At 37.6% G+C, this 13,532-nt stretch overlaps 1 protein-coding gene across 1 annotated transcript in view; it reads right to left on the bottom strand.

The window, feature by feature from the left end:
* Nucleotides 1-1,139: 1,139 nt before the first annotated feature.
* KITLG (KIT ligand) overlaps nt 1,140-13,532 on the bottom strand; it is a 75,251-nt gene continuing 62,858 nt past the window's right edge. The window contains exons 7-10 of the mRNA XM_067559843.1: nt 10,283-10,392; nt 9,239-9,315; nt 7,019-7,101; nt 1,140-5,171 (exon numbers count right to left, since the gene is read on the bottom strand). Coding sequence (XP_067415944.1) covers nt 7,062-7,101; nt 9,239-9,315; nt 10,283-10,392 — 227 coding nt within the window. The 3' untranslated portion in view covers nt 1,140-5,171; nt 7,019-7,061. The remainder of the gene's footprint in view (nt 5,172-7,018; nt 7,102-9,238; nt 9,316-10,282; nt 10,393-13,532) is intronic.

Below are 13,532 nucleotides of genomic sequence, written 5' to 3'. Positions count from 1 at the left end.
ATATATTGTGAAATCTTGAACTAATTATCTTCATTAAAATAAAAAATTGTCAGGTATTATCATTCAGGAACTTTCTGCAACTATATAAATTAAGTAGTTCCTGCAGAAAACACCTCTGTTATAACAAGCTAAAATGATCTTGGAAGCAGTGGGTCACAGTCTTAGCTGGTGTAAATCTGCATCTCTCCATTGACATTAATGGTGCTAAAGTGTTAAATTACATTGATGTAATGCAATTCATATTGTTAGTGTTAAGTGTTATTTTTCTGCTAGCTATGGGCTGGGATACTACATTCAGTTGCCATGCCAATGGTCTGATTCTGGGGAGAAATCCTTCCTCTGATGGGAAGAAAAGCGATTTTGGTCTTCATCTTTGAATATGTGACTTACATCTTTCTGAAGACCCACAGTTATGTAAAATAAAGTACAAAATACAGTGAGTAAGGTGTTCTCTCAACTCTTTAGAACGTTTCAGATCTTAAGACTTTAGATTACCTCTTTCCAAAAAAATAGACATTATAAAAAAAAATTTCAGTCATGATTTCGATGTTTTCTTCATGGCACTTGAAACCAAAGTTCCATTATTTGAGCTAAATGACAAATGTATATGGGACTAGGAAAGTTGCCCAGAAGATGAATACAAATTTCAGATTCTTAGTGTATGTCTACACAGCAATTAAACACCTGCAGCTGGCCCAGGTCAGCTGACTCTGGCTCACAGGGTTTGGGTTGTAAAATTGTGGTGTAGATATTTGGGCTCACGCCGGAGCCTAAGTTCTGGGGAGGGTCCCAGAGTAGAGGCTGCAGCCTGAGCCTGAGTATTTACCCACAATTTTACACCCTGCAACTAAAACCCAGGAGCCTGAGTCACTGGCCAGGGCCAGCTGTGGGTGTTTAATTGCTGTGTAGCTATACCCTTAAGGAGCTACAAAAATTTTTCATTTAAGTTTGAGTAGTGCCATGAGTCACAAATTAAAAAAAAGTGTTGGCACTAGAAGTTATTTCTGAAATATCTGCACATCACTTTATAGAATCTCCATGCAAAAGGGTCTAGAATACCTATAAATCCATTTAAGAATATGCCAGGATTTATGAGAGGTCATGAACATGACCAAGTCAAGACAATGTACTCATATCAAGGCAGTGCATAAAGTCTTTATTTAGAACAATAAAGTATATGTATATAATGTAATTCCATTTTCAAACCAGTATAAAAAAAGGATCAGGACACATATATACACACACACCACATTTTATACACTTTGTCGCTTAACCTTTCAATCAGAATATAACTATGCGAGATTGTTACATTTACATCAAAATATACAAACTCTTACCCATGGTGCAACCAACAAACATTTGTGCTCTGTCTCTAAAGAGTCTGAAATTTCCACAGCCCATCCATTTGCTAACATAATAGCAACATGCCACTATTACTGTACATCTGTTTTAATACATAGTTGAATCAACTTATTTGGAGAAAAGTGGATAATTCTTAAATACAATTCTCATTGAAAATAGCTAGAGTAGTACAGTTAGCTTTTCAATTTAACTGTTGTACTGTGTATGCTGAACAGTTTCACCATATTACAAAGAGAAAGCAACAGAAAAGACAGTCAGTGAAGATCAGAATCTAGAAAATGTGTAAGTTTGACTTCTTTATACATGTGCCATGGTATAGCACATTAGTTTTTAAAAGCTTACTTATAAAATGACTTTGACACGATAAGTACCATTAATTTATTCAAGTAAACACACTTCTAAAATAGCACACTGAATTTTGCATTATACTATTAGCTGCTTTTTAGTCTAACAAAAGCTGCTATTAATAGCATGAAAAGTTCAGCTACTCCTGAGGAAACGTCCAAATGTTTCTTCCTTACAAAATCCAATGAGATCTGAGAACAATTTAGGTTGACCTTAATATAACCAAACACTCCATTTTAATAAATGGACACTCATTTTCTGAACACAACAATGCATGGTCTGACCCTTCCCAAAAATGAAGAGTTTTAAAATTGGTTTGCATTCAGGAATTGTACAACTTAAAAAATAGAAAAAAGTAGTAATTAAGAGCCTGTGTCTGCCACCATTACTCCCATTAAGTAATAACTTACTTCATTGATATTAACTGCTTTTTCTAAACCAGCACATGACTGACACTATGTATGGAGTAAATTCTATCCAACAGATAGCAGAACCCGACCCTTTATAAAAAACTTACATATCTGAATTCTTAGGTTTCCAAATGCTGAACAATCTACCATATTTAGAAATATCTAAATATATTTCAGGCTTGTGACACTCCTCTCAGAAGGCCTAAAATACTCAGTTTGAACCTCTTAAGTAAGATAAAAATGAAGGAAAAGTCATGAGCTGTCAAAATGATTATCCAGCTCAGACTCCATGTGATGCTATTCCACTTTGTGCTAATGGATCCTATTTACATTCCAAATGAGAATAATGATGATTATGTAAACTTTGTGCTGTCATAAGGATTGTACATGGGAGCTGTTTCAGTTAGATATAGGAATGTCATTTCAGCCTTAAATTTGCCTTGTTCTGTGGCAAAGATGAATATATGTGGCATTGTTATAAACCCTGTATTATAACTAAGTTTTGAGACTGTTACTGTTAGAACATTAGCATTTATTAGCAATGCATTTGGGGTCAAATTTTACATCAATTTATATCAGATGCATTATTCATTGTTATCAAGGATAAAATATGCACTATGATGCCTGAACAAAAAATTTGTAATTTGAACTTCAATGCCTAATTTGAAACACATCAAGATATTACTGCAAATGTTTAGTGTTTTTTTATTGTACATTTTCTCAAAAATATTCAATTAGGAAAATTAGCACCTTTATGAACAATTAAGGTAGTTAACTAAAAACATTTGATTTTGTTCTAAGAAAACCTCTAAGATTCCAAATTCATTCCGTTTCCTTGATAACATACTGTAGATTGCAGCAATGGGAAATGTTTTTATGTCCAACATTTTTTTCAAGTGTCCAGAGATATTTGCTGCCATTTATTATGGGCACACTTCCTCTTTGTCAGAACATGTATTCAAGCAATTTCAACACAACCAGTAAGGTGCAAATTCCCAAACAAACATTAGATCATACTGAGCTTCTAAAAGTAGAACTTTTAAAGTAGGCTTGAAATAATAGTCTGAGGAACCAGTAAATACAGGCGCATACATTATTGTGTCAGATCAAGCTGGTACAGCTGGAGAATTCTACGACTTGGTATCTGTAGTGTTAACAGCTGCCAAGGGTCTGATTTTTTCGAGGTGCTGAGCATCTCACATTTGTCAGTTGAAGTGGTGGTTGCTCCAGCACCTTATGAAAGTGAGGATATTAGGGCCAAATTCTCACTTACATGAAAGCCACTTTAACTTGCTCTAGGGACAGATCCTTGACCTTAATGGAGCTATGACAATTTACACTAGATGAGGATCACTGCCAGAACAGTATAAAGCGGCCTTAGTGTAAATGAAAACTAGATCCTAAGGGTCTAATTCTGACCCCACTGAAATCAAAAGTTTTTCCATGGACTTGCCAAGATTCTACCCAAAGTGTCTATACATATCCATAATCTCCATCATTGATCATAATACTTTTTGTACATTGTGCCACTAAGATATGTATTGCTAATTAATTGACCCTATACATGACAAATTACTTTGACATATAGTTCATAGTAGATTATGGAAATAACTAAAGCATCCATGACAGTTCTTTTAAAAGTTTAAATAAAAGTATCTCTAAAAGATAGTCAGCTTTCTGAAGACATTAAAACAAAAGATTTTATAGTCATATTTTAATTAACTTATTGGGTTAATAGTAGTCAGGCAGTTTGCCATCTGGGTGAGACATCCTTACTTTCTGTAGCAGACAACACTAAAATAGATAGATAAGTAGTGTCCATTTTCTGGAAAGAGCCTGTACAAAAGGGATGCACAAAGTGCACTTAAGTTCTAGTATAGTATTTAGTGCCTCATTGAAAATGCAGGCCTGACAAAGTCTGAGTTTGTCAGCCTTGTTGCTGTCATCCATGTATTTAATGACACACTATAACATCTTCTATACACGGAGGACAACTGGAATAAAGCTTTTCATCCCTTGACTAGAATTAATCTTAAAAAAATGGAGAATGCCAGATTAAAAAAACGTATTACACATTCAAAACACAATGCAAATATCTTCCTGTATGTCAGCTGTAATTAATAAATTCATTCTCAGTATATTCCACATTTTGTACATCTTATATAAGTCAAAGAATCAGTGGCATGCATCATCAATATTTAGAAAAAGGTTTAATGAGTTTAGTGTTATTGCAGATGTTGAACGCAATTCAGACTCTTTGCTTTCTCTTCCTTTTCCATGTCTGGAATTTAAATTGGAGTCTTCACACACCAACAGTTTCTCCTAAAGCTGTAAAAGGTCCATCCTGCTACTGTCACCGCCTCTATAGTTCTTTTTGATCCCATTATTTGCTTCTCCTAAATGGAGACCACCAGCCATACCAAGTTCTGTGGAGACTTTTAGAGGTGGATAAACGTCCACCTGGCACAAGACAGACATCTCATTTTACGTATGAACTTTGCTAGATATGAAGCCAGTTCCTTAGAAGTGAAAGGCTAGCACACTGGTCCATTGCACCACCTTACTTGCAAGTTTTATACACAATACTGCAGCGTATGTTATTTGTATCCGTTTCTGCATTTTTTTTTTCAATTCATAGAACTTCCTTGTAGGCATCAGAGTAAGCAGCAGGACACAGAATGTAAATAAAGAATGAAAACTTCCTTATGATTTTCAAAGATTACATGTATCTGGAGGCATTTGAAAGATGTCTTTTTTCAGGCCATTTACTTCCTCTGCCAGAATCAGCTGTAAGGATTATACAGTTAAATGACTCCCAATTCCACAAAAGGTAAGTATTTGAATGAAATACAGTCCTGCTCAGAACATTCTTCTTAATGATGTTTAATTCAGTGTTGGTTTCACAGTAACAAACACACTTTGTCCTTATCTCTTTGAATCATCAGTATGGAGCCGGGGCAGCAACCAATGCAGACTCAGTCTGTCACTCCAGAAGTAATATGAATATGCTTAAAGTTGCTTCATTTATGAAGCAAACGTGGAACTGTTGCCTGCCTGGGGGCGGGGAAAAAAGGACATTTTTTTACTGCTTTCTCACACTCATTACTCAATAGCAGAATCTTAGCAGAGAAATAGAATACTTTCTTTATAGAAATAAATAATGAAATAACTTGCATGTACATTCTTTCATCCCAAAGCACTTCGCCAACCATATTTTTAAAGTGATTTAGTTGCAATTTCATGTACAATTCTCTAGCTTCCCAATCCTGGGCACAGAATGCTTTAGACCCTGCTCATGCAAACACACAAATAGTCCTGTTGAATTCAATGGGACCATTCATGTGAGTTTGCGGTACAGGGAAGCCTTAACAATAGGGCTTTTAAAAAAGTTAAGATGGTACACAGAAAAGTGAGCTGGTCTACTAGAATAAAAATTCATTGGCTATGAAAATATTTTTCTTTATTACATGCTCTTAGCTTTTCCTTTTACAACATCATTTGAAAAAAAAAATCCATGTGATTTTTTTTTTTCTCCCACACAACTAGGTGGCCAAGTAAATACCAATATGATACTAATGTATTTTTAAAACTGAAGGTCCTGGATAAAGTTGAGGTTTGCAATGATGCCCTCTCCTTGGCACACAGGTGCCTTATCAGTTAAAACATAAGGGACAAAGGAGAGAAGCAATCTTGAGTCCCAGGCTGTTTATGGCTTAATGAGTCAGAACCAGCACTTGAACTGCACCAGGAAGTGAATACCAAGCATGAATGGTAAAGCATGGATCACTTGTTCAATGAGATGAGCCCTTATGAAACTAAGAGATAGAGCAGCATTTAGCACTATCTGAACCTTCCAGATGCTTTTCATCAGTAACCTGTTGCAATAATCTAGTCCCCACAACAAGCTCTGTGTCAGTGAGGAACGCTCATTTCTGGCTGACGCACAGGAAATTGGGAAGACATTTAACTACCCCATTCACTTAAATATGCAGGAAGAATAATGAATCCAATGAGATCCTGAGGATTGTGAATCATGTTGGCTAAGGTTGAGCATTTACACCTAGCAGAAAATCTATTCACATCTTTTCCCTATGCCTCTTATTGCTTTCCCCAATTTATCAGCATAATTTCTATTGTATAAATGTTCAGCCTAAGACAGTTTGCTTTCTACCACTGAGAAAGATCATCTGCCTATTGGTGGCAATAAGCCAAAACATCATTTTGTCTTCCCCAGTGGCTGTACATACACAGTGAAAAAGAGGTATGACAGATGGGATGTTTACAGAATCCCAGTTTGTGACCTGTGAGAACAGCATGAGGGTAGGTAAAGGGCATTTGTACCAGTCTGATGTTTGTTTCCAATAAGCAATCAGCAGAGCAGTTCAATAGCTTAGCAATATAGTATTTCAAATCTGGAATCACATCAGCACATTCTGTTAATATTCTTCCCCTCTGGAATGTTTCCCCTTGCTTTCTGTTATCTCCCCCATCAGCTATTGCATTCAGGATAGTATCTTTATTTTTAAACTCCTCTGAGACAGCCTGTCCCTTCATGCTATAGCACTGCAGCTGAAGAGGGACTTGAGGGAGCTGGGATTCTCAAAGAAGGGCCTATGACTTTTCAATTGGCTGCCACACTAAAGAAGGAAGCAAGAGCTGTCCCTCATTTTGGAGTCTGTGTCTCCAACTGTGATATTGAGAGGTGTGGCCACAAGTCAAAGGACTAAATTCAGAACACAGGATAACTCTATTTGAAATAAGACTGTCTGACACATAGGCTAAGCTGACTAATACAAAGTTAACTTTAGATGAGGCTTCACAGCATAGTCACTGTAAATTTCAGCAAGCAAACGTTATGAAGTTTGTGGTAGGACTCTCAGTCAGACTATTTAAGGACTTACCAATACATGAAACAGTAACAGTGTTGGGGAAAAAAAGCAACAGCTACACTTGTAGAAGCTCTTTTTCTTTTTGCTGCAACATACTGGAAGACATAAAATAATTTATTTCCGTTGTGCTAAAATTTCCAGGGAATGGTGACAATGAAAGGTCTCATCTGTTAGTTAAAATAAAGACATTAACAAGCATCACTGGAATGTTTGCAGTGTTTGAGCATTATAATAAACATTTGCTAATAAGTACTGCTTAATTACAGTGGAAGATCAAAACTTTGTGACGGGAAGGTAGAATGAGAAAATATTGTACATGTTTGAGAAGATTTGATGGGGAAAATTACCAATTGTAATTTCTTGGAGAGGTAGTCTCTTGCATTGAACTGTTTCATCTTTTTTTTCTGAGGCAAGGTTTCATTCTACCTGTGGTGTCAAGGGGAGGATGCTTAACTTTATTAGTCGCTGTACCAAAGTGGGAGGAGATATTTGTAGCGAATGATACATATTTTAAATGTAGCCCTTCTTATTTAACTAATCCTCCATGAATAGGCTGAAGTTTATAAATTTGTTAGCCATTCTAAATGGTTTGAGCACTCTGAAAATTTGAGCCTATGGGTTCACAAACTGATTGGGCTCCTGAGTCATGTGGAATTGTTTCTTCTCACTGACTGGATAAAAACTATTTTAAAAAGGAAGAGGGAAAAGATTTCAAGATGACCCTATGAACACATTTACCTGAATATTCATATGAATGTTGTATTTTTATTAATATTATTGCGAACCAAAATTTTCTAGGTATTTCTACATCCTTGTCACATAGTGACTGCCAAAAAAATTCCAATCATTTGAATGTTCATGAAAAAAGAAATTAAAAATAATTTACAAACACAGCTAAGGGTAAATTGGTTTGTGTGAATTTTTGCAATATTAGCCCAATGCTTCACAGCACTGTGAATGGCAAAATCTGCTTCCAGTTGCTGCTCTCCACATAGATCTAATCACTTTTGGGGGTTGGCTCAATACCACCCCACTGCTCTCCTTCCTATAGGGAGGTCTTTCAGCACTGTTTTATCTCTTAGGACTGACCGTTTCTCTTTAGCAAATTCCACCTCCCTTGTGGAGTAAGCACAGAAGAAAGAAAGTCATCTGTTGCTATCTACCAGCCTCCCCTTACAGCTGTTGCTGCTACCAAAACTCCCCAGGGAAGAGAGGCCACCACTATCTGCTTTCTCCTTCCCCATACTAGGAGACAGTGGAACATCTGGCTCTTCCATTCCAGCAGCAGGAGAGCAGGAAGATGTGAGGCGTGCATCAGGGCCTCCTACTGTAACAGAAAGGATAGGGGAAAACCAACAGTGGCATCTCTCCTCCCGAAGGGGAAAGCTGACATGACAACAGTATCTTTTTTCCACCAACTTCCATGACATAGAGGAAAAATTACTGATGGAAGAAGAGGAAGTTGGTTTGAATACATGAGCCTTTTCTGTCTCGGTACTGAAAAATAGAGGCAAAAATGAAGAATAATCCTGGATGATGAATGGATGTGATCCCAGCTGGTCTCCCTTAGGCCTATAAGGCTTTCTAATCTGCTGAGGAAGAAATATTAAATCTACTTTACCACACAAAATATCTCCTTTGAAGAGAACCTGCAGCAACAGGAAACAGATTTTGCCATTTACTATGCTGTCAATTCTGTAGCTGAACTCCTTCCCTTGACATTACAAGTATGGAACATCTCCCTAGCTTCTGAGTGCTTAACTTTGCAACCATAATGTTCCCTTAATGGAGTATTTTTTGTATACAGAAAATACATAACATTTACATTTAGAGTAGGAGCGCACTTTAAGGAACATAGTCTGGGCAAAAATTCCAATACATTTTAAAAAAAACCCTTGATATGACAAATGAGAGTCCTGTAGTATCTTCAAGACTAACAAATTTCTGTGGGCATAAGCTTTTGTGGGCTGCAACCCATTCATGCATCTGACGAAGTGGGTTGCAGCCCACGAAAGCTTATGACCGTAGAAATTTGTTAGTCTTTAAGGTGCTACAGGACTCTCGTTGGTTCTTGCTGTATACAAACTAACACGCCTAACCCTCTGGAACTTGATAATATGCACATTTTTTGTTTCCAAGTGCATCTTTTAGAGAGCAGGAGAAAACTTAAGAAATGGAAAAATGATACTTGATTTTGTAAAGATCTGTAAAGACTTCAGTGAAGCGAAATACCTTCTCTCATTCTCCTCTGGACAGTTATTACACTGTGTGGTTTCATCAGTTGCTGGTCTGGGTGTGCAGTGAGTTTTCTAAGAGGAAAGTGCATCAGATAAAGTATTATATAACTTACTGTATAGTGACATTTTACAGAACAAAATGATAATTATTCATTTACGTCTCCCTTTCTATTTTCAGTATCAATATGCTCTTTTACAGGAAAAAACCAAACCCTGCCTTCCGATGCACACATGCATCCCACTGAAGTTGAGCAGAGTGATGCATGCAAGTGTGATAGAAGAATTTAGCCATGTGCATTTTATATGCAGTGAAGTGCTATTTTTAACCAAGCTCAATACCAGGTTAATATCTACTAATTGTTAGAGTATGAACCAATCCTATAATACCAACTTGGACTACTTGTGTGAGCAAGATTATGCCTCTAAAGCTGTGCAAGATTGGAACCTAATAGAAGTTTAGGCCTGGTTTACAGTTAAAAGTTTTGCTGGGATAGCTATGTCATTAGGAGTGTTTAAAAAACAAATATCACACCCCAGCTGATGTAGCTATGCTTGCAAAAGCCCAGTATAGATGCAGTTATGCTTGCAAAAAATGTCCTTTTGCCAGTATAGTTTACACCATTTGGGAACTGGTATAATCTATACCGGCAAAAGGATTTTGTGTCTCTGTTAGGAGGGTTTGCTGGTAAAGCTACACCAGTAAATCTTTTCTAGTGCAGACAAGGCCTCAGTAAGTGGAAAAGCACTGACACATCAAGACAAATTTGGGACAACTGGGAAGTTGTGGGAATCCTGGTTCCTGAATTTCTGGACTAGAGTTATTCTGTTAGCAAACCAACAGACACAACTTTTTAAAAAACTTGGGAGGAAGGGCAGGGGTGAGTTAGGAATTGTAAAACAAATTATACCAGTTTGAGTGGTACATGATTCAATGAGGCTCAAATGATATGCCTAGTTTTTAAAATCAGGATACTTGTGCTTGCTTAGGGATAAAATTTAACCTATCTCCACCTAAACTGGCAAGTTTGATATGCCTCACCTTCCAGCAGATGGCTCCCAAAGTAAAGCCGATAAGAAGAGAAAACAATGATGCCAGTGCTATGCTTACTCCGTTCAGACTGCGGCTGCTAGTGGAGTCAAGTGCCTCTTCTGTAATTAAAAGCATGATTAGTGAAGACAGTTTCATGGAAAAAGTTTATCTTCAGTATAGCATTGTTAGCAATAGCTAATGTAGGCACATAATATGGCAGCTGTAATCTTCCCAGGTAATTGAGATACATACTGTGAGATACAACTTCAAAGTGTTTTTTTGTTGGAGGTGATCTTCATACCAAAAACTTACAGGTAATTTTTTTGTTGCTTTGCACAAGTTCTATCTAATCTCAGCAGGATGTGTGTGCAGCTGAGGCCAGAATTTGGAGCCTTGATTATTTAGTTAAGGACAGAATGTGAAAAATCTTGTGGGAATAACCTAAGGTTCCAGCTTCTGAACTGCAAATTGAGCTACAGGAACCTTGATTTAAACAGCTTCCACCTAGTTTTACTTAGTATCAGGAATTGCAGCTCAAATGGTATCAGGATACATAGAAAACTTTAGAATATTGGAAAAGAAATGTGGTGGTTAGATAATAATGTACGGTTTATAAAGTCTAGGTCTTGTGTTTAACCGTGATTCTGACTGAGATTGAACTGTACTCGACACACCTGCAGGTGTGTCGACACTAAAGGGAAATTTTAGTCAAGCAGAACAGATACCTGATTATTGAGAACTGGAAGGACAGCTATTCTGTGGAGAAGGAAAGAGACAGCTAGACACAGCAGACAGTTGTGCAGAATAGAGGGGAACACTGAATACAAAGCCATGGGTTAACATGCTGTCTTTGGCTGCTCTCCCTCCAAAGCATTAGCAGCTTCTGCTAGCTTTGGGAACAGAGACTGACTGAAAGACTATGTACCACGTCTTCCATCCAGCCCTACCACAACTCCTATAGTTCATGTAAGAATCTGGATTTGGGAGGGGTTTGCTGATGTGCATTTCAGAAATTTAGTGCCATGACTCAATCAACAGCTTAACCCCATATCTGAGACTAGACCTAGCTTGTCAGTCAGTTAGTTTTCTGTTGGAATCACAGCACAGATGGGTCTTTAACCTCTCTCTGGTATAGATTCCCTCTTAGTGGTCTTTCAGATGTACTCAGGAAGGGTATTCGATTGATAGGGGACAGCATGGAGAAAAGCAGTGGCACTGCTTTGAGAAGCTGACAAAGGCTGACAAAGTTCCCAGTAGGAGAAAAGGACAGCACAAAATAAGAGGGGAAATGACACAAAAGGACAACAGAGTGAATTTTGTCCAACTCACTTTGAAAAAATGTTCTGCCTCATTTCATTTCCTTACCACTACAACTTCGATATATCTCACGGGCTCAGTAACTTTCTTGTAATTTAAAAGGTGGTACAAGGAAACAGAATGCAATATGAATGCCATTAACTGGAAACTGGGTTAATGCATAACCATTTGAAGATAAGTTCCAGAAGTGTAGTCATTTTAGTCTGTTTTTAGCAAAGCAGAGAGTCCTGCGGCACCTTAAAGACTAACACATTTATTTGGGCATAAGCTTTCATGGGCAGAAACCCACTTCGTCAGATGCATTTGAAGATATTTGCTAAATTAAAAAATATTAATTAAATATTAAAAAAATTAAAAAAATTAAAAAAAATTAAAAAATATTATTTTCTTAATTCAAAATATCCAAATTCTACCTGGAAACACTTAGGGATTGTAATGGACACACACAGAGCATGCCTGGGTATTCTTTGAACTGCACAGCTGAAGAAGTGAGGCAAACGCTGGCAAAGAAACAGGCAAAATGGCAGCACTGAACTTTCCATGAGAGTACAAACAGCACTGCTGAGCAAGGGGTGTAAAATGTAAGTAAAAGTCAGACTTCTGCATTTTAAGCAGGAGAACAAGAGGCTATCCAATCTGGATAACAGAAACTAACTTTGACTATTCAGCTCAGTGTAATCTGTTGAAAGAACAGGGATCATTAGGATGCCAGGCACCACTCCTGCAATTTTTTCTGTGTTGAAGACCCTCATTAGACTTCATTGGGATTCTGCATAGCACAGCAGTCCACAAATTGCAGGATTGGGACCTAAATAATTACTTGGCATTTAAAAATAGGATAGGATGGTGAAATGGGAAGGTGAAGAACCAGTCAGAAAAAAGCTGTCAGTTGTTTTCAGCAGATAAATCATTTTACTGAGGTGAAAAAAATAGGTTTGGAACATGCGACAGCTCCATATTCAATATCATACGTATGCTTCCTGTAAACAGATTAATAGATGTAGTATTTGTCAGATATTCATCTGGAAGGATATTAGTCCAAAAATCATTACTTTCAATGGCTTATTTTAAAAATGATCACAGATGGAGATGGTCAATTTTGGCCCTTTTTTCATGAAAGTTTTCAAATTAATTTGAAATTAATCAAATTTGGATTAACTTTTGAGTGTCAACACTTTGATCACAGTATTTTAAAAGGTGTAAAACTTAGTTTTAATAACCTCCCCAATTGGGGTACTAAATTCATGTTCAGAGATGCTTCTCATACTGAGTTTTGGTACTCTTTCAGCAAGAGATTTGTGGGGGAAATTAATTATGGGTCCAGTTTTCTGGGTACGAATAGCAAAAGGCTTAAGTAATGTCATTCATGAATCTAAATACCTGATCATGCCCACAAGATGATTCTCTATTTTAACTTGTGGGCAAAGAATGGTATACCATATTAATAGCTAAATACTTGTTTTAACCTTTCTTTCTATCCTGGGCCTTCATTTCCTGTTTGAAACTTGGGTTTGGAGGTGCTGGTTTGAAAACTACTAAAGTAGACAGATTAAATCTGTGTCCAAACTCCCCCAGCTCTAGAGTCTCAGTCCCAAACAGTGTATTTTCTACCCCTTGCACTAATGACTGGTACTTAGGTATGGTGTGAGGAGTCCTGATCTCAGCTGCATTGCCTGGCATTCATCCCATGGTCACTGTGCTGGTCCAGGCTGGGTGCAGGCTGCTTCTTCAGCTGAGCCCCTGACCTGCTCCTAGGCTGATCCCAGAGCCCTGGGTAGAGGATGCATTTGGGCCTACTCCCTCTAGCAGTTGCAGCAAAAAACTGAACCTGTTCAGGTCTCAGTTGTGTGTGTGCTCTCTCTCTAGCCCTACCCCTGTACCAGCTGATTGGCTCTGGGCCAACCTCCTGTCCCCACTTGTCCAGGGTTCAGCTCCCGTCCTG

This window comes from Emydura macquarii, unplaced genomic scaffold (assembly GCF_026122565.2).
Source record: "Emydura macquarii macquarii isolate MOO-44397 ecotype Brisbane River unplaced genomic scaffold, CSIRO-AGI_Emac_v2 contig_2205, whole genome shotgun sequence".
Taxonomy (NCBI): Eukaryota; Metazoa; Chordata; order Testudines; family Chelidae; genus Emydura; species Emydura macquarii.
Note: the sequence above shows the minus strand (reverse complement) of the source record. Positions and strands in the feature narration are given on the sequence as shown.